At 42.2% G+C, this 21,775-nt stretch overlaps 2 protein-coding genes and 1 pseudogene across 7 annotated transcripts in view; 2 read left to right on the top strand and 1 right to left on the bottom strand.

The window, feature by feature from the left end:
- NCOA5 (nuclear receptor coactivator 5) overlaps nt 1–12,705 on the bottom strand; it is a 30,217-nt gene extending 17,512 nt beyond the window's left edge. For 2 of the 5 annotated variants that reach the window (XM_025400237.1, XM_025400235.1), the window contains exons 1-2: nt 12,581–12,699; nt 1,591–1,657 (exon numbers count right to left, since the gene is read on the bottom strand). In XM_025400237.1, coding sequence (XP_025256022.1) covers nt 1,591–1,628 — 38 coding nt within the window. In that variant the 5' untranslated portion in view covers nt 1,629–1,657; nt 12,581–12,699. Of the gene's footprint in view, nt 1–1,590; nt 1,658–12,580 lie in introns of all 5 variants that reach the window. The other 3 variants (XM_025400239.1, XM_025400236.1, XM_025400238.1) reach the window with 2 other exon arrangements.
- On the top strand, nt 11,650–12,764 carry LOC112633529. The gene is made up of 2 exons (XM_025400240.1): nt 11,650–12,267; nt 12,482–12,764. Exons 1-2 carry the CDS (start codon nt 12,029–12,031, stop codon nt 12,753–12,755), a joined length of 513 nt encoding a protein of 170 aa, XP_025256025.1. The 5' UTR covers nt 11,650–12,028; the 3' UTR covers nt 12,756–12,764.
- Nucleotides 12,765–20,952: 8,188 nt separating this feature from the next.
- LOC112633092 lies at nt 20,953–21,608 on the top strand (annotated as a pseudogene). The gene has a single exon (XR_003121485.1). The product of XR_003121485.1 is annotated as a 60S ribosomal protein L13 pseudogene (transcript).
- Nucleotides 21,609–21,775: the final 167 nt, after the last annotated feature.

Raw genomic sequence — 21,775 nt, 5'->3', positions numbered from 1 at the left:
GATGCAACTCTTATCCACCTGTATTCCATTCTGTACTGGGACAATAAGATAGGACTGCCCAAGATCTGTGGCACGTTAGATGAAGGCTAATGAAAGTAGGCATTATACGGAACTGCTAAGGTTCTGCAGGATTTGTTTATGTTCTTCAGGATACTCACACACACACACAAATCAACCAACAGAGTATTTACCTGCAAGCTGCAGGCATTCCTTAGAGAGAACAGACAGAATACCAATTTACATGCCCACTTCCGCAGAGAAACCAACGAATGGCCAGAGAATCCACACGACAGCTGTGGTATAGCTGAAGCTATGGTATTGGACTCTACTCTGCTGCACAGGCAGAGTGGACAAAGACTCCAACTGAATGAAACCAGCAGCATTACTTTGCCCTTAGGGTCTGCTTAAACTCTGCAGAGTGGGCATGCGTAATCTATTCCCAGTAGCTAGAACTTCACATCCAAGTAGGAGTATATACATGAAACACCAGTAGACATTCTTTCCTATAAGTAGGTAACAAAATACAGGTGTTTTTGTCCAAAAGCAGGACAGCTCTATGTTATGCGTAATGCTCAGTTAGCTGAGTTCACAAGGTGACCAGTGGAGCTACTAGTACAGATGAGGATTCACTGTATGCAGCACTGTCCAGTTCACTGTAGGAAATGCAGTTTACTGTGGTACGTAGTTTAGGTATGTTTCTGGGGAAAATCGGCTTTTTTACTTAGAGGCAAGGCAAAATCCATTAATCCATTTGGGCCCTGAAGAGACATCAGATATGAAATATATCATTTGTATGAAATATATCATATCTGTCTGCCCTCTACACAAAACTGCATCCATTTGTGTGCTGTTATGGGGCCAGAACAACTGAATAGGTATCTTTATTTATGGTGTAAATGGTACCATTAATAAAGCTCTTCTTTGAGAGAAGGGACCAATTTAATATGTATCTTGAGGGTACGCACCAGGATTATCTCTCTTGTATACACTGGAAGGAAGAATACATTGGGAAAACACCCTCGATTTCCGTGAAAGCTAAGAAAAAGGGAGACTTTCGAGAGCTGGAGTGTTTTGCCCTTTTTATTTCCCCTCAAACAGGTAACCCAAGTATGTGAGCAAACAGGGGATCTGCAGCACAGGCACAGCGGTAATCTCTCAAGCAGCACTTTCCGTAAACCTGGGTTAACATCTGGACCGGCAGCCATTTGGAATGAAGAGTCGAATCTCTGCTGCCCACTGCAGTGCAGCATGGCATACACCAATGACTCTGGGGCACTCCTTCTGCTCTGGAGGCTCCCACTGACACGTGAGCTGGGGACAGACAGAGGTTTATCCTCTTCCAATTGCCTGCAACTCATGTTGCAAGCTGAACTTGCTGGATTTGCCACCGAAAACACAAAGCTTCCTCTGTATCTCCTGATGTATGTTTAAAAAAAGCAGCAAGGCCCTTCACACAGGGTTCATGTTCTTATTGTTTGCTTGAGCGTTTCACTTGTTGGGGGGAAGAAAAGACCTTTGGTGTACGAAGCTGGGCTTAACTCCCCAGAGCCCAACTCTCCCAAGGTAACTCACGGCTTCAGGGTACTTTACCTTCGTGTGGGGCTGGGTCTTGATGGAGCCGTATTCATATTTCTTCCTTCCGCTGCCTTATTAATATCTGAAAAGAATAATCAACCCATCTGTTCAATGCTACGGAATAAAAACAAGATCATCAGCACATTTCAAATGAAAGCAACAACAACAAAAAACTACAATGACAACCAGATGGTGTAAGAAAAGCCATTCAGCAGAGACACACTGTCACTTGGGCAATTTTTATTATTGAGTTAAGGTAGTACATTGTCACAGCTTGGTAAGAAATGTCCCTTCGTTTTCTAGTTAACACATAATTTGTCTTAAACTAATTACGTCAATGCTTTAATACCCTGCCAAGCCCTAGACCTGACACGTTCCCTCCAAGGGGAGGAAAAGGTTGTTTTCTAAACTCTTAGAAAGCAGTTGTAAGATTCTTTTTGTGAGGAAGAAAAGTGGGGGGGAAGATAAGGAGAGCTTAAAAAACAAAAGGGCAAAGGTAAATAATTCTATTTTATGTTACTAAGAAGTAATAGCTGGATTTCAGTGTCTTAAAACTTCCAATATCCCATGAAGCAAGGCCTCCTGTGTGTCTTGTGTTGAATTCCATTGGATAGAATCTTCCGGAATAACATGCAGGAAAGAAAACTGTTATTACTATTTTTAATAAACAAAGAATATGACCTGTTAATATCTACAACCTTCACAGACAGATAACCAAGAATACAGACTGGCATATGGTATAGTAGAGTTAGGTAATAAAACACTACTCATAAGTTGTTTTCATCAGAGAAGGCTGGCATATAGAACTAGATATGGGAGAAAAGCAGAATCACACAAACTTAAAGAAAAGCAAATTTGTAGAGTTAAAGCCTGCTTTACTAAAAACAAAAAATACCTGCTTTACAAAAATTGAAGTGAATAATAAACACCATGTATTAAGAAATCTATGCCCCAAAATAATACCTGACAATTTTCATATGACTTAAAGCTAAATAAATACATTACAAATTTCATACTTCAGATGAATGAAGAAATAAAACTGCTTTCTGCTGTATAGTTTGTTCCCCTTTTTCCGTATTAAACAATGGCGTATCTAATGACATCAAATGGTATTAAGTACTCACATAATTCCAGTGCTTTAAAATAATAACTATGTATTTTAAAAACCCCAACCAGATTCCTATCACATGAAAGACAACAGCAATAACAAGAAACTTAGAGGTCTGGTACAGATTTTATGCTATGTTGCCAACTTTTGAGTTCCTGTTCAAATGAGGGTAATCTTCAACTCCATTTTAAATCAGAAGTCTCTAATTTGTCTAGAAAAATGGCTTCTGACAAAACTGAAGCTAATATAAAGCTAAATAGTGAAGTATATCTTAAATTGATTCCTACCTTTTCAATTAAGCAGACACAAGATATAATCTATTTTTAAAAAAACTGAAAATATTTTCTATGTAAGACTTTGCCAGTAATATCTGACCATAGCTTTGCTACTGCATGCAGTACTTTCACAATTTACAAGTCTTAAAGTTTATAATGGTCTAAATTACAAATTATACAATGACAGGCCTTATAGGGAATATCTAGCTCTATTATACGTAATTGTGAAAAATACTAGTTCAGGTTTACGACTTACTGAGTCTGTTCCCTTACTGTGTACCACTTTCTAATTATATAGGTTGGCTATGATTCAAGAGAGAAATATAATATCTTTGAGTATTTTAAGTAGTTTTCAAGGTGTCTCTGGAATACACTGGGTGTGTATTAAGATTAAAAAATACATATAACGTAATTTCAGCAGGAGTTCATATATTATTAAATGGTCTTGTGAATAAAGAAAACTCACATCTAAACACTGACTAGACTGGGCAAACATTCAGGTGAGAGTACAACACATACAGTATTACTTTAATTGGCAGGTTTCTATTACCAATAATCTTCCCTCTACATATGAAAAGGAGTATTACACTGTGTAATTATAGCCAGTTTTGTGAGTACCTACATGCAGGACAGGGGAAATCACATGGTCATGTATACTGTATCTTTGGGACAAAACCAGTTCTAGTTAGAATGAAGGACATAAATATTTTACTTTGAAGCTGGTGGAATCTTTTTGTAATTACCTGAAAGATTAAAGAACATTCAAGATTATATCTTTAAACCATTTTGATTGTAATTAGCCTCCTAGTACCTATTTTCATTGGGTAGTCCAAAGTATTTATATTTGACGGCATGGGATGTTGGGATGTTTCTTCTGCAAAAACAATAATTCTCAGATCATTGTCTCATTTTAGGGTTTAAACCTTTAGTGTAGTATGTCAAGTGTTTGTTTATTCATCTCTGTTTAAGAGTTACTTAAATTTCCATCTTGGCTGATGTATGGAGAAAATAAGACCCCAAATTTTTTTCCCCCTAATAGAATTGCTCAGATTAGGGTAGGGCTGGGGAGTTTTGAGAGTTGTAAAAACACAACCACCAACATTACTGCCAATCCCCATACACCCAAAAAATCCTAACACACGTGCACATAGAACTTCTGGAAAATCCACGAGTTCAGAAATACATAAGAATAAATAACTTTAGGGAGTTAATCACAGAGAGCAAAGATTTAAGAAGAAAAAACTTGCCTCATCCTAATTTTTTGTCACAGAATTTGAAAACCTGTCATTTGGAGGCAGGGGGTTCATTTAAACAAGTATTTCTTTGAAAATGCAAATATTGGGGCTGCTAAAGCACCAACTCAGGGCTTTAAATAAAAGGAAGAAATCAGAAAACAATCCAGAAAACATGCAGGAAATGGCAGAACCATTTTAAATCACAAAAGAATAGGTTGAGGAATTCCCAAAGACACAGTATCTAATCTATAGTTCTACTGTGTATTAAATAACCAGATTATTTTCTAAATCCTTAAAGAGAGATATAATCAACATCAAGGAAATAGAAATGGTGTTAATGTAAAGAAGGGAAAAAAGGTAGAAAGACAATTTGGAGATCTTTCTGGACATTAGATGGGGAACTATGACTGGAGAAAAATTAATCAACGAGGGAAGTGGCAACTTGGGAATCTCTTCCAAGGGGAGGTGTAACGTCTCCTCTGAATAGAAAAGGGAAGAAATGGTACTTCTTTCCTCTTCTGCTATACTTTATTCTGGCCAACTGCCCTTAAGACCAAAAGTCATCTCTCAATGTCTTCTCCACTTCAGTTTAGGTGGTACTTCTATACTTTGTTAATTATATTAGTAATGTGAGTATCATTCAAAATCATTATAATCACCATGAAGTGCTTTATCTTGGCCTGAATATCTATAGTTTCCAAGTGGTGGTCTGAAAACAGTTAAAAGCACTTCTCAGCTAAGAATTTTTTGACAAGAAAAAAAACTGGAAAATAATCTAGAAAACATGCTGGAAAAGGCAGAACCATTATAAACCACAAAAGAATGGGGTGAAGAACTCCCAAAATATATAATATCTAATCTACAATTTTATTTTAGACTAATATGTCAGACAAGGTTCATAAAATGGTCCTTGGATAATGCTATAAATAAAAATGCATGCTTATTTCACTCATAGTACCAAGAACTACTTTGTTCTACCTATTTTTTAATTGTACAATCATAAAACAACTCTTTTTACCTTAAAATCAGATTTTATAGTTCACAAGCCACAGCCACAGAAACAATGAGGACTAGGAATAACAAGAGTGGTGTTAAAGAAAATTTACAGGAGGCCATTGCTTTGGACTGAGCTCCTGAAATAGCCCCAAAGACCAAATCAAACTCATGATGAAGTTTCACGTTATCAAGTCAAGACAAATATCTTTTTACTGACGTTCTACGAATCAGGAGATAAACAATGGCCAAATCCACAAATAGGCCAGTTTCAGCCAGCATGATAAGGAAGTCTGCTCTGCTTTACCCTTCACGAGAAAAGTAACTTTGAAATGACCAATCCACTTTTTGTTCCTTGTCTCTGCTTTCTTCAGCTCCCTTTTCTGTTTATAACGCCAAACTCCTCTGCTCAGCTCATTGGAACACTTGTTCTATTTTACAGAAAGAGGTGTTGCCCGATTCTAGAGTTACAAATAAAAGCCAATTAAGATCTCTAAACTAAGTGTGCTGTAATTTTGTCTTTTGACAGCCACATGAACCACAACACTTAGTGACAGTACCACCACTAGCTGTTTTTACCCAGAAGCCTATACTGTTTTTTTTTGTTTTTTTTTTTGAGACGGAGTCTCGCTCTGTCGCCCAGGCTGGAGTGCAGTGGCCGGATCTCAGCTCACTGCAAGCTCTGCCTCCCGGGTTTACGCCATTCTCCTGCCTCAGCCTCCCGAGTAGCTGGGACTACAGGCGCCTGCCACCTCGCCCGGCTAATTTTTTGTATTTTTTAGTAGAGACGGGGTTTCACCGTGTTAGCCAGGATGGTCTCGATCTCCTGACCTCGTGATCCGCCCGTCTCGGCCTCCCAAAGTGCTGGGATTACAGGCTTGAGCCACCGCGCCCGGCCCACCTATACTGTTTTAACAACTGACTACAAATGACATGAAACTCTCTAAAAGACTTCGTTGAAAACCAACTAACAATCAGGAATTACTAAAGTGGAATTACATGCTGATAAAGACAATGCCACTTGGAAAACCACACTGTTGACAAGACAGCGAATATCACACATTAAATCCCCCAAATGGGGAGGGGAAATGACAGGACTTCTCACTAAACTATATTTATGAAGACAACTTTGACGATATACTGCAACATCAGGGATATTGTAATGAGTTTTATTGTAACAAGTCAGGGATAACAGAATGCTATGCTTGCTCTTTCTAAATCAACCCTTTAAGTTCGCTTTGAATACTATACTTTCCCTCATATTTGATTATCTCCTTTATTCTCTAATTAAAATAATTATTACACCTTTAACTGTATTAGAATCTTATTCCTGGGAACAGAAATAGGGGAAACAATAGTTTATACCTTACAGAATGCTTACTTTGTTCCTAAGCCTGTGTACTAAGAACATTATGTGTATTATTTCATTCAATCCTTTTACAACTCTTGGAGTTAAGTACCACTATAATTTCTACTTTGCAAATGAGAAAATCTGAAGTTTAGAGAAATTAAGCAACAGGCCACACAATTATCAGAAGGCAGAGCTGAGACTCAGACCCAGGTCTTTCTCACACCAAAGTACTTAAACATTATGCTATGCTGCCTCCAACAGGGAGTGGAAAGACATACTTTCCATTTAGAATATTCTTGCTAGGACTCCCTGATCAAATACCGATGGAACCTGGAAAAGGTCCAGTCTATGTTAGACACTCCATTGCTTAAATGCCCCAGAGACACCCAACAGATTAGAACCTACTTATTCAATGACCACTTCAGTTTCTATTACCTCAAACTACAATATTTCTGGGGTTTGCTATTAACATTCACCATAACTCTTCTGACAAAAATTATCAACATTTCCTACCCTTCTTATTCTTTTAAGGAAAGGGCATTTGGCTGGGGATAGCGAATCTGAGCTGTGGTCCTAACTTTGGGAAATTTACCCCAATCATTTGATTTCTCTGAATCTGTATTCCCTTTCTGACAAAATGGATATTCTGCCTGTGTTGGCTATGTTGACTCAAGGAGAAAAATCAGCCGAGAAAAAACTGTTTTGGATTTGCAAAGGTTGAGCTAATCTAAACTACAAAAAGAGTCTGAGCTGCAAAAATTTTAAAATACAGGTTTATTTAAAACCAGCAAATTTTCTTTTTTTTTTTTTTTTTTGAGACGGAGTCTCGCTCTGTCGCCCGGGCTGGAGTGCAGTGGCCGGATCTCAGCTCACTGCAAGCTCCGCCTCCCGAGTAGCTGGGACTACAGGCGCCTGCCACCTCGCCCGGCTAAGTTTTTTGTATTTTTTTAGTAGAGACGGGGTTTCACTGTGTTAGCCACTATGGTCTCGATCTCCTGACCTCATCATCCGCCCGTCTCGGCCTCCCAAAGTGCTGGGATTACAGGCTTGAGCCACCGCGCCCGGCCAACCAGCAAATTTTCAACTAAACTGTACAAGTGGAGAACAAGTGATGAATTTGAAAAGGATAGCTTATAATTAATACATTGAATGCTTCACTGATTCATAATGTCAAATGCCTACTATGTGTCACACATGTCCCAGACCTTACACATGTGGAAATGACACGGCTAAAGTCCTTGCCTTAAAGAAGTTCATTTTTACAAAAGACAGGGTCTCAGCTCTGTTGTCCAGGGTGGAGTGCAGTGGCTCAATCATAACTACTGCAGTTCTCAAACTCCTGAACTCAAGGGATCTTCCTGCCGCAGCCTCCCGAGTAGCTGGGACAAGACGCATGCACCACCACACGCAGCTAATTTTTTTTTTTTTTGGAGATACGGTCTCCCTATGTTGCCCAGCCTGGTCTTGAACTTCTGGGCTCAAGTGATCCTCCCACCTCAGCCCCCAAAGGGTTGGGATTATAGGCGTGAGCCACCATGCCTGGCCTGGAATTCACTGTTTATTTAACAAAGGAGAGGCACAAGTATACAGATAATTACAATATAATATAAAGTGGGATTATGGCAGAGATAATGGAGTCCTAATTTTGTGTATGTGTGTGGCAGGTGAGAGGAATGCAGCAGAGGGGAGACTGGGAAGAATGTGTGTATGAAGCGGGTAGGGGTGAACGGGAGGGGGAGGAGGCAGGGAAGGCTTAAAAATAACATTTAAACTGGGTCCTGAGGAATGAGTGGGAGGTTACCAGAAAGAGAAAAGTCATCCCAGAACATACAAAGGTAAAGGAATAGTGTGAAGGACATATTAAATTAGAAAAACTACAGGAAGTTTGGTGTTGGGAACTTGGGGATAGGAGGAAGAAAAGAGAGAGGAATGACATGAAGCCAGAGTTAAGACTAGATCCAGATTGCAAAACACTTTGCTATGGACAAGGAAGAATCTAGTGGCAAGAGGGTCTATTGGGGGCTATAAACTGAACTATCACAGAGTCTCAATGAAGCCAAATTAACGAATCTTTATGTATATTATCCCCAAATATGGTGAGGGAGTATTTAAATGTAAGACATTCAAAATATTGCCCATTTTAGTAACGTTCTTCAAAGACCATTGGTATGACACTGAAGGAGAAAAAAATTGAAAAAGTCATGATTTTACTTTCAATAAATGGCTCCCAAGTAGCTAGGAAACAGGTGCATGCACCACCACCCTGGCTAATTTTTTTTTGTAGAGACAGGGTCCTCACCATGTTGCCCAGGTTGGTCTCAAACTTCTATCAAAAGGGACCTTCCCACTTCAGCCTCCCCAAATGTTGGGATTACAGGTGTGAGCCACTGTACCCAGCCTTAAGATACCTTACAGAGCTATATGAGACAAGACATTCTGTTTTTTAATGCAACTTAAGCTACCCTGATCCTTGCCTAAAGTTGTCTGGTCTCTACACAGGATGTCTGGAAAAGTTCTGATTCTTATGAGGTGAACTATTTCCTTAACATAAAATTGGTCCAGTTGACCTATTATCTCTTTTTTTAAGTGAAAGGATAAAGAATGAAGATGACCATCCCCATATTCTTATCTAGTGGTAACAAAACCACCATTTAAAAAGCAGCACGCATGCTGGTATTATATATTTAGCTATCGATATACTTCATATTTCTCTAATGTACTGCTGCTTGAGACAGTGGCTTTACCCTGATCCTGTCATTAATGACTCTCATTAATGAGAGTAACATAGAGGATAATTCTGTTAGTCACTGCTCTTTTAACTTTTTGACAGTTTAACTCTGCTTAAGCAGAATGGTCCAAACATATGTGCTGCTCACAGGACAACTATTTTGGCAGAAAAAAAGCTGATATTGAGCTTTAAAAGCACTTGTCTCAAAGATATGCAGTAATCATTAATAAACCACAAGGTACAGAGAGGAAATACAGCATAGTAGAAAGACTAGTCAGTTCTGAGGAACACTATTACTTCAAAATATACATGGGAGGATAGCAGGAGAAAGGCATCGTAACTTTCTCGGATATTGACATTGCACATATTTAGCATATAAATGCCTCTGAGAAGTTCTGGAGTAAGGACACCACTGTATCTCAACATTTCCCAATTTTGCTTGACCCTGAAATCAATTATCTCCAAGGATGTCTTGAATATGTTCTACTAATTATGTGATCTGGGGCAAGAAATCTAAACTCTTTGAGTCATCATTTCCCTATATGTAAAAAAAAATCGGACTAGTTTATCAGTCTCATAAGATGACGGGCAGGAGCAAATGAGTATTTACCATATGCACTACTGGCTGTAATGTTATTATCATTACTACTAAGAGTAACAGTGACTTCAGGAATAGACGTTTCATTCTTCATGTGGGAAGTCAAAACCAAAAGAACAATGTAAACTGAAAGGAAGAAAAAGTTTAATATATTTCCTGTGAAGATTTTCCATTCTTAAAAGCACAACTAAATTTTATTAATCCTCACAGTAGTAGAACATTACACAAAGGCACTGCCATCTGCAGGTCATAAACACGGACTGCTTGTAACGATTATTTAAAATGAAGTTTCAAACCATTAAATCTTTTTTCATCATACTTCTAAAGTCTTTCCAAAAGTTGTTTATTCTGGCTGGACGCGGTGGCTCACACCTGTAATCCCAGCACTTTCGGAGGCAGAGGCAGGCGGATCACCTGAGGTTGTGAGTTTGACACCAGCCTGACCAACATGGAGAAACCCCGTTTCCACTAAAAATACAAAATTAGACGGGCGTGGTGTCGCACGCCTGTAATTCCAGCTACTTAGGAGACTGATGCAGGAGAACTGCTTGAACCTGGGGGCCAAGATCGCGCCATTGCACTCCAGCCTGGGCAACAAGAGCAAAGCTCCATCTCAAAAAAACAAAAACAAAACAAACAAGTTGTTTTTTCTTAGCTCTCAAGCACTGGTAGATGAGTTTCCATTTGCTGAAGTTCTGAAACGGACGCCAGGCTTAAATCAAATTCTCAGAAATGTGAAGAAAATGACCTTAGCCTTACGTAAATTCTACATTGTGATCATACCAAGGTAACCCCAAAGAAACATGTTTTTAACAGGGGGAGATACATATATATACACACACACACATACACACACACACATATACACACATATACATATATACACACACACACACACACACACACACATGTATTTTTACGCAGCCTTCGGAGGGGAGGGGAAGAAAACTTGAATAAGCCTGAACTGACTGATCCGACTTTCCTGTCAATGAATTAAATTAAATCTGCTCTTACATTCACATAAACAGATCTTATGAACACACTATTAACTTACAAATAAGTTAATCTGTCAATGCCTCCTTTAAACTTGTGGTGTTCACAGGTATGCAACATTGAGCAAACTGAATCTAGAAAAACTTCTAATGAGCCCTGCAATATGGATTCGCTACATATTGTATATTCTACAAGGAAAATCAGTGTTTCTAAGTTTTAGGTTAAAAGATGTGTCAGAGGTTTCAAAGGCCATCTGAAGAGTGACAGATGAGCTCAAGGAAAGGCAAAGAAATTACAATAAAGGAAGAAATAGATGTTAACAAATAGTCAAGTGATTTTTTAATATCCACAATGCAAAGCATGGGCTTAACTGGTTGCAAAAAGTCGACACCAAGTTAGTTTTCACACCCAGACTGACTCATAGAGAAAACATTAAATTAAGAGTTGTCAAAACTCACAAAAACTTCCCCACCATTTGTAGAAACATCTTTTTATGAGCCATCCATCAGGGGGCTATGACATCACAACGCTGTAACTGAGGCACACCGGGTGCACTTGAGTGGACAGTTCTTGCAGTTCCCTGGGACTAACACTTTTAAGTCAACAATGAGAATAGTTTACAATAAGAAAGCTGTTACAGGGCATTCAGAGAATCTGCTTTGCTTCAGGGAAAAATTCTGTGCACGGGGTGCAAGGCAGAAGAACCACAATTAATCAGACACTCCTCGGGCAGCGTTTCCCAAAGTGTGGAACGCAGAATAATTTCAGGAGGAACAAGGACGCACTGTTTATTTCAACAGACAGATATTTATTTTTTATAAACATTAGAAAAATAACTGGCTTTCCAGTACCCGGTTTGTGACTGAAGTTGCCGCCTTAAATATATTTAAGGAGAAAAAAAGAGTCAGTTTGAATTTTTTAAAAAATGTAACATTTGGTGAATAGCAGTACAGATGGTCCACGGACATAAAGGTGCAACGCGAGACTGAAACGCGGGCAACGCCGTCCTAAGAAAAGCCCCTCGCCCGCTGGCGGGAAGCGGATAGTGCCCCGCGCCGGGAGCCTGGAAAGCCGGCCGGATCGGACGCTGGCGCTGAGCTACGTGGTAAACCCGGGCACAGTTCCTTTCCCCGTTCTCTGGGCCCGAGGTTCGCGCCTACAAAACGCGTGAGATGTCACACGACAAGGAGACACCCCGAGAATGCGGTCAGGAGCCGCGAGGCGGTGACGGGAGACAGCGCTCCGTACACCGCTCGGCGCTGCACACCTGGAGAACGCCCGGTGCCACGGACCGCCTTGGGGCCGGTTCGAATCCCGACTGCGCCACTGACTCGCTGAGGACCCGCGGGCGAGCGACTCCACTGTTTCGACAAGGGGGTGCGGGGCGTGCGGCTCAACCAGACAGAGAAGCCTTGAGGACTCCTAGTGACCGACCGTTCGTGCACAGACAGGCGGCTGCGATGCGACGCCGCCGACCTGCGTCCACCACAGAAAACCACAGGCCGCCTCGGCCGGCCGGGCCTGGGCCTGACGGGAGCCGGAGAAGGCCGCGCCCCGCACCGGGCATGCGCAGCACCGCGCGCACCCGGAGAGGAGCCGAGGCCGTGGCCGCGCGTCGAGTGGGCCTTCCCGCCTCAGCCTCCCCGTCCGGCCAGGCCCCCCGCCCAACCGCCTGTCCGTCAGACCCACGTCTCGGCTGACGGCCACCGCTTCCCGGCACTCACCGCTACCAGCGCGGCGGGCTCCCGGCCGCTCCTTCGCCTCAGGCCCGCCGCTGCCGCCTCCGCGTCGGCCCACCTGCCCGCCGTAGGACAAAGGCGCCACCAACCGACCGGCGCGGGCACGAGGCAATGGCGGCCGGGCGGAGAGTGGAGATGGGGGCAGAGGACGCGCACGTAGCGGCAGGCGCGGCACTGTCGCAAGACCGCGCGTGTTTACGGCAGGGCTGAGTTGGGGCGTCGATCTCCTTGGCAATGAGGGCCGGGAAGTGGCTCTCGGGCGGGAGTTGAGAACGCAAGGAGTTGCCTAGCAACAGCGTCCTAGGCTGAGGATGGGCCCCATGGTGGTTCCCCCAGCCCCCGCCCCAGAGTACTTTCCTTCTGTTTTCGGAGCACATTCCTTCCTCCCTAACTGTGGGAACAGAACATTCAAATCCCCAAATACCTTGATTTAGTCTTGCATAAAACTGAAAACAAAAACCCCAAATCCCTGTACACCCGTGTATTGGAGAATATATGTATAGTCCTGTAACCTCCGGATCACAAGGAACAAAGAGAGCAGAAAGGTAGAGAAAATGTTGTATTTAAATTTATATTTAAATAGGCTCTGTACTCTTACTAGTTTCACTGACAAGCGGCAAAAGGTTTCTGGAGATATAGTCACAGGTTCTTCTTGAGTTATTTGTTCTTGGAATATTCGTTCAACGTCAAAAATTTCCCAGAATGTAACTGTTGACCGTGAAGCCTGTAAAATGTTGTATTGTTCATTTCATCACAGGGAATGGGATTTGCTCACACAATAGTAAATGCACTCTATTAATCACAGCCGTAGCTATATGAATCAGGTACTCTTTTATTAGTGTTGGAAACGCCTCAAACTCCATGGGGTCTAGTTTTTCTCCTTGTGACTATTGCCTGCTAAGAAAAAATGGTGCCTGGGGAATTTAAACACTACAAGAAGCCAGATTTCTTTGACATCTACCCCCATGTTCACTCCCCTCATTTATTCACTGAATGTTTATTACATACCTACTAGGTAGCCCTATACTTATTATATGCCTGCTTGTTAGGCACTATTCTGAGCAAATGCAGACCCTTCTCTGCTACCTTGGAGATTACAGTCTACTGAAAGATAGCATTAGGCAAATAATCACACTTGAGTGTGTGATTGCAAACTGAGATAAACGCTGTGAAGGAAAGAAATAGGGATTCTCAGTGGGTGTAACTAGAACTTTACTCACAGGCAAAGTGGGTTATTCCAATTCCCACTTTATAAGACTGTATGAAATTAGAAATAAAGGCATAAAGTCTGTCAAATAATGGATACCGAACAAATGTTCATTCTTATTCCTTCCCCTCCAATATAGATCCTAATACTATGAAAATTTAAGAAGAATCATATTAATTAGATGATTAAGATAACCAAGCTTAGGGAAAAATGTTGGTTTAGAGATGATTGGCAGTACCTCAAGTGGGTAGTGGACTTTAGCCAAAAGATGTATTCAGTGACTTGTGTAGTAAGCGTTTAAAGAGTGTTTTCTATACACTTGATTTTGTGGAGAGTAGAGGGTAAGGTAGACAAAATCCTTGTGCTTAGGGAGCTCATGGCCTATTAGGGAATACAAGCAATAAACAAATGATAATATATAATGTTTGATAAGTATTTTTGATAGAAGAGCAAGTTAATTTTATGAAGAAAGATTCTTGTATGGAGGCAGGTGCTCAGGACTTGGTGACTTCTCATTTAGATGTTTGCTTTACATAATAGGTAACATCTATTGTGTGCCTACCATGTGCTGAATCCTTTACAAATATCATCTCATTTAATCCTCACAATAACCCTATAATATACATACTATATTCCTATTTTACAGATGTGGCAATTGAGGCCAGTTAATTTGCTTATGGTCCCACAGACAGTATGTGGCATGGCCAGACTCAAACCTGTGCGGCCTGATGCCCAAACATGCTATTTTAACCACAAGTGATATTGTCTTCTGGGATGAGAAGTTCTCTTCCAAGTCAAGGGGTACCTGATTGGTGTATAAGCCTCTAACCCTTCAGAGGTGGGCACCAAAGTTTGACCAGTGGGTAAAATGAAAGTCTGCTACGATGGAGGCTGTCTGATTTCTGTCAGATGGATCTTTGAGCTCACTGGCTCTTAAAATTTGGTGTACAGTGGGTTACCCCTTACTGTAAGGGAAGAAAGGTATAGTTTAATGTGTGGCCAGTACTAAAGAAAGATTGTGTGTTTCCTAGAACATATGAAAACTTGGCCTTGTGATTTACAGGACAGCCAGGAGAGGGCAATTAGCAATTCCACTCAAACAGCAAACTGGAGGGGCAGCATTTGGTGCTTAGCAAATACCTGTTGAATGAAGAAAAAAAAAATTAAGAAAGGAAGAGTAAATTCAATACCATATTCAATAGTGGAGAATTTTTTTTTTTGAGATATCAATTTGGTTTTATTTTAATCTGGTATTTTTCTTAGTATTTCAGACTGCTTTATAGGATGAAGCCAGACACGTTTAGGGTAATTAAGTGATGATTAAAAAATATCTAGGCAATGGGCTCAGGAATATCCCAGGAGGGAGAGCCAGAGGGCCTACGGTAAAGAAAACATGTAGTTTTTTTTTTTTTTTAAGACAAGATTACTGCAGAGAATCAGAAAGTAAGATCAGAAGGCAATCTTGAGTAAAACCCTTCCATTTCGACAAATGCAAGGCATAATATAGCCTCTTAGAATTTTATTTTTGATTTTTAAAAATTAATTAATTAATTAATTAATAGAGACAGTCTCACTCTGTCAAGGCAATCAAGCCTTGACCTTCCAGGCTCAAGTGATCCTCCCACCTCTGTCTCCTGAGTAGTTGGGACTACAGGCATGTGCCACCATGCCGGGCTTTTTTGGGTAATTTTTGTACAGGGTTTCATCATGTTGCCCAGGCTCGTCTCAAACTCCTGGGTTCAAGTCATCCTCCCTCTCGGCCTCCCAAAGTGGTAGGATTACAGGCGTGAGCTACCCCGCCAAATCTCACTTTTGTATTGGTGATGAACAGGCTGGCATAAAGACCTATTCTAAACACCAGCAGCACTCAGATGCAGCCTGAGTTTGCAAAAACACTTTCAGGAATACTTTGCATATCATCTGACACGACCCAAGAGAGGAGAAACCTGTACTTAAGAGTGGCTGCGGCCGGGCGCGGTGGCTCAAGCCTGTAATCCCAGCACTTTGGGAGGCCGAGACGGGCGGATCACGAGGTCAGGAGATCGAGACCATCCTGGCTAACACGGTGAAACCCCGTCTCTAATAAAAAAATACAAAAAACTAGCCGGGCGAGGTGGCGGGCGCCTGTAGTCCCAGCTACTCGGGAGGCTGAGGCAGGAGAATGGCGTAAACCCGGGAGGCGGAGCTTGCAGTGAGCCGAGATGCGGTCACTGCACTCCAGCCTGGGCGACAGAGCGAGATTCCGTCTCAAAAAAAAAAAAAAAAGAGTGGCTGCTTTGGTGACAGAAGTCAGAATAGAGGTTAACTCTGGGGGCATAGATTGGGGAGGAGCTTGAAGGAAATTTCAGGGAGATGGAAATGTTCTATATCTTGATCCCATAGTGGTTACGTGAAATATACACACAGGTAAATGTTTATAGAGTCATGTGTTTAAAATTGTGCATTTTTTTTTTTTTTTTTCTTTGAGACGGAGTCTCGCTCTGTCGCCCAGGCTGGAGTGCAGTGGCATGATCTCGGCTCACTGCACAGTCCGCCTCCCGGGTTCACGCCATTCTCCTGCCTCAGCCTCCTGAGTAGCTGGGACTACAAGCGCCCACCACCGCGCCAGGCTAATTTTTTGTATTTTTAGTAGAGATGGGGTTTCACCATGTTAGCTAGGATGGTCTCCATCTCCTGACCTTGTAATCCGCCCACCGCGGCCTCCCAAAGTGCTGGGATTACAGGTGTCAGCCCACCGTGCCCAGCCTCCAATCATCTTATAGAGTGTGAGGAACCTGATGTTTAGGTTAAGTGACTTATCTAAAGCCATACATTTACTAAGAAGTCAAGTGGAAACTAGAACTCAGAACCCAAGTCTTCATTCAAAGTCCTATATTTTTTCAATTACAACCACATTTTCCTGTTACATCTTTCATTTATATGAAAGGAAAACACTTTACATCCTGTGCACTATGGCTAATGTTTATAAAGATCCCTGAGTGACACTGAGGTAGAGTTGTCAGATTTAATAAATACAAGTAAAATAAACTAAACATTTTGGGCCGGATATGGTGCCTTATTCATATAATTCCAGCACTTTGGGAGGCCAAGGCAGGAGAACTGGTTAAGCCCAGGAGTTTGAGGCCAGCCTGAGCAACACAGAGGGACCCCTGGCTCTACAAAACATAAAAAAACTAGCCGGATGTGGTGGCATGCACCTGTAGTCCCAGCTACTCAGAAGGCTGAGGTGGGAGGATTGCTTGAGCCTGGGAGGTTGGGGCTGCAGTGAGCCATGATCGCGCAACTGCACTGCAGCCTGAGTGACAGAGTGAGAACCTGTCTCAAAATAAATAAATAAACAAAAATTACGTTTTTAAAAAAGTATGCCCCATGCAATATTTTGGACATATTTATACTAAAAAATTATTTATTGATTTTCTAAAATTAAAATTTAACTGGATGTCCTGTATTTTTATCTGGCAACTGTACACTGAAAGAATCATTGAATTTTAAATAGATGTTTCTTCATTAGAAGCGATCTTAGTTTCTAACAGATTCAGGTAAAGAAAAAGACTGAAAAACATTTAGAGGTTGAGGTGCTTGTTTCTTTTCTTTTTTTTAATTTTTGAGACAGGGTCTCCCTCTGTCACCCAGGCTGGAGTGCAATGACATGATCAGGGCTCACTGCAGCCTCAACCTCCTGAGCGCAGGTGATTCTCCCATCTCAGCCTCCTGAGCAGCTGGGACCACAGGCACACACCACTAGGCCTGGCTAATTTTTGTATTTTTTTTTGTAGAGATGTGGTTTCATCATGTTGCCTAGGCTGGTCTCACACTCCTGGGCTCAAGTAAGCCTGCTTCCTTGGCCTCCCAACATGTTGGGATTACAGTTGTGAGCCACTGTACCTGGTCTGGTATCTCTTAATTTAAGTTTTTAATTATTATTTTTCTGGTTACATATACAGGGACAGAGATTCTGTGACCCAGCTTCATCTTGCCATCTTTACCCAGAACTTTCACATTACCTCATTTACACAGAAACCCTGTGTGATGAATGCTAAATGATTTAAACTTTAAACATTCCTTAACATTTCAAACATACATCACATACATACCTTTCTACTCACCACTGTGATTAAACAAATGTAAACGCTTTTGCTAACGTGCTTTAGAAATGAAGTGATATAAAAGCTGGCTGGACGCAGTGGCCCACACCTGTAATCCCAGCACTTTGGGAGGCCAAGGCAGGTGGATCACCTGAGATCAGGAGTTCGAGACTAGCCTGGCCAACATGGTGAAACCCTGTCTCTACTAAAAATACAAAAATTAGCCTGGCATGGTGGCGTCTGCCTGTAATCCCAGCTACTCAGGAGGCTGAGGTAGGAGAATTGCTTGAACCTGGGAGGTGGAGGTTGCAGTGAGCCGAGATTGCACCATTGCACTCCAGCCTGGGCAACAACAGAAAAACTGTGTCTCAAACAAACAAAAAACAGCTAAGACCCTTCTATCACCCTCATCTCCCTCCAGGTAATCACTCCCCTGAAATACATTCCCATGTATATTTTGTACTTTTAATTTAATTTAATTTTATTTTATTTTATTTTTTTTGAGACGGAGTCTCGCTCTGTAGCCCAGGCTGGAGTGCAGTGGCCGGATCTCAGCTCACTGCAAGCTCCGCCTCCCGGGTTCACGCCATTCTCCTGCCTCAGCCTCCCGAGTAGCTGGGACTACAGGCGCCCGCCACTTCGCCCGGCTAGTTTTTTGTATTTCTTAGTAGAGACGGGGTTTCACCGTGTTAGCCAGGATGGTCTCGATCTCCTGACCTCGTGATCCGCCCGTCTCGGCCTCCCAAAGTGCTGGGATTACAGGCTTGAGCCACCGCGCCCGGCCGGTAATTTTATTTTTAACAGACAGAGTCTCACTCTGTTGCTCAGGTGGGAGTTCAGTGGTGCTCTTGCTTACTGCGGCAGCCTCCCTAGCCGCCCAAGTAGCTAGGACTACAGGTACACACCACCATGTCTGGCTAATTTTAAAAATTGTTTTTTTGTAGAGACAGGGTCTTGCTATGTTACCCAGGCTGGCCTCAAACTCCTGGCCACAAGGGATCCTCTCACCTTGACTTCCCAAAGCACTGGAATTACAGGCATGAGCCCAGTTATAGAGTGCCCAGCCTATATTTTGTACTTTTATCATAAAAGATATATCCATAAACTGTATAGTGTTGTTTAATAGTGTTTAGGCACAGTTTATATATCCTCTTATGACTTTTTTTTAAAACTGTACTAGGTTTTTAAGATTTAAGTGTGTTGAAACATGTAACTAGTTTACTGGTTCTTAAAGCATAGTCCCTGGACCAGCAGCATCAGCAACATCTGATAATTTGTTAGAAATGCAAATTTCCACTGAATGAATCAGAAACTCTAGGGGTAGGACCCAGTCATATGTCCTTTACCAAGCCCTTCTGATGATTTCAATATACCCTGAAGTTTGAGAACTACTGCTATGATGATTTCAATATACCCTGAAGTTTGAGAACTACTGCTCTACTGTATTTATTTTATTTGTTGTCTAGTATTGTGTTGTATGAATCAGCCACAGTTTATGTATCTGTACTAAGGAAGTTAGGTTTTTGTTTTGTTTTGATTTTTGTTATTGTTGTTGTTTTTGAGACGGAGTTTCGCTCTGTTGCCCAGGCTGGAATACAGTGGTGCGATCTCAGGTCACTGCAATCTGTGCCTCCTGGGTTTAAGTGATTCTCCCGCCTCAGCCTCTTGAGTAGCTGGGATTACAGGCGCCTGCCACCACGCCAAGCTAATTTTTCTATTTTTAATGGAGATGGGGGTTTCACCATGTTGGCCAGGCTGGTCTCGAACTCCTGACCTCAAGTGAGCCACCTGCCTTGGCCTCCCAAAGTGCTAGGGTTACAGGTGTGAGCCACCACGCCCGGCCCTGCTTCTTTTTACAAATGGTGCTGCGTTGAACCTGCTAGTGCATATCTCCTTGGGTACCCATTTCAGAGCTTTCCAGGATACTCATTTAGGAGTGGAATTGCTATCTTTGTAGTAGATCACATTTTAAACTTTACAAGATTTAGCAAGATTACTCGCCAAAGAAGTATTATTTAAAGAAGTATATTCCTGCCAGCAGTGTGTAAGCACCATTTGTAAATTTCCTTGCCAACTTTTGATATTTTCAGACTTTATTCATTTATTTATTTTTGACTACGATGATGGCTGTGAATGATATATTTGTGGATTTCATTTTAATTTTATTGAATTGAGCGATATTCAGCACCTTATCCTACAGCTATCCAGGTTTCTTTCTTTGTGAATTGCCTGTTCACATTTCTGGCCCATTTTTCCATTAGGTTTACCTATGGTTTTAAAAAATTCGTTCATAGGAGTTCTTTACGTATTCTGGATACTGATCTTGTGTCCGGATTGAGTCTTCTCTCTGTGGTTTGTCATTTTACTTTGTTAATAGTGTCTTGTCATTCAAAAGTCTTAAATTTTAATTAAAATGTTTCAATGTTCCTCTTTATGGTTCCTATGTAGTGTCTTGTTTAAGAACACCTTTCCCAGCGTCATATAGATAGTCTCCTTGGTAAATACTACCATGATGTCAATTTGGTAGATGAGTCAACTGAGGCACTGAGAACTTAAATGACATGCTCAGGGTCACAGACCACTGGAGATGAGTGACTTGAGCTTTTGGTCCCTGGGTTGCACTGCACAGTTTCAGGACTTTTTGCCATCCTGTTCTCCGGTTTGTTTCACGAGAACTCTTGTCAACCTTTTTCTGTAGGTAGAGAGGGTGTGCAGAGCTCAGAAAGGATGCAGGTTTGGTGCAGTTTTTATTTACTCCATAATGAAGCACCCGTAATGAAGCACCTGGCTCTAGACTTTATGATTTTTAAAAAGATTTAAATTATTTCAAATAATTTCAGATTTACAGAAAAGTTTCAAAAAATAGGATAAAGAATTATCGGCCCAGCATAGTGGCTCACGCCTGTATTTTCAGCACTTTGGGAGGCCGAGGTGGGTGAATCACTTGAGACCAGGAGTTTGAGATCAGACTGGACAACAAAGTGAGACCCCCGTCTCTACAAAACAAACAAACAAAATTACCCAGGTGTTGCTTCCGCTTGGCTGTTTTCCTGCACAGGAGGGCGGTAGGCACCCATGGCGCCCAGCCGGAATGGCATGATCTTGAAGCCCCACTTTCGCAAGGACTGGCAGCCGCGCATGGCCACGTGGTTCAGCCAGCAGGCGCAGAAGATCCGCAGAGTCAGGGCCCTGCAAGCCAAGGCGCGCCGCATGGCATCCGGGCCCAGCCAGCCCATCGTGAGTCCGTACCACACGGAGGCAAGCGTAGGCCGGGGCTTCAGTCTGAAGGAGCTCAGGGTGGCCGGCATTCACAAGAAGGTGGCCCGGATCATTGGCATTTTTGTGGATCCGAGGAGGTGGAACAAGTCCACTGCTGTCCCTGCAGGCCAATGTACAGCGGCTGAAGGAGTACCTCTCCAAACTCATTTTCTTCCTCAGGAAGCCCTCGGCCCCCCAAGAAGGGAGACAGTTCTGCTGAAGAACTGAAACTGGCCGCTCAACTGACGGGACCGGTCATGCCCACCCAGAATGGCTACAAGAAGGAGAAAGCTCGAGTCGTCACTGAGGAGGAGAAGAATGTCAAAGCCTTGGCTAGTCTCCGCATGGCCCGTGCCAATGCCCGGATTTTTGGCATATGGGCAAAAAGAGCCAAGGAAGCTGCAGAACAGAATGTTGAAAGAAAAAATAAAGCCCTCTTGGGGACTTGAGATAAAAAAGAAAAAAAAGTTACCCAGGTCTGGTGCGCACCTGTAGTCCCGGCTACTCGGGAGGCTGAGGCAGAAGAATTGCTTGAGTCCAGGAGACTGAGGCTGGGCTGAGCCATGATTGCACACTGTACTCCAGCAGGGGTGACAGAGTGAGACCCTGTTGAGATAGAAAAGGAGGGGG

Source organism: Theropithecus gelada, chromosome 10 (genome assembly GCF_003255815.1).
Source record: "Theropithecus gelada isolate Dixy chromosome 10, Tgel_1.0, whole genome shotgun sequence".
Lineage (NCBI taxonomy): Eukaryota > Metazoa > Chordata > Mammalia > Primates > Cercopithecidae > Theropithecus > Theropithecus gelada.
This window is presented reverse-complemented; position numbering and strand designations above follow the sequence as displayed.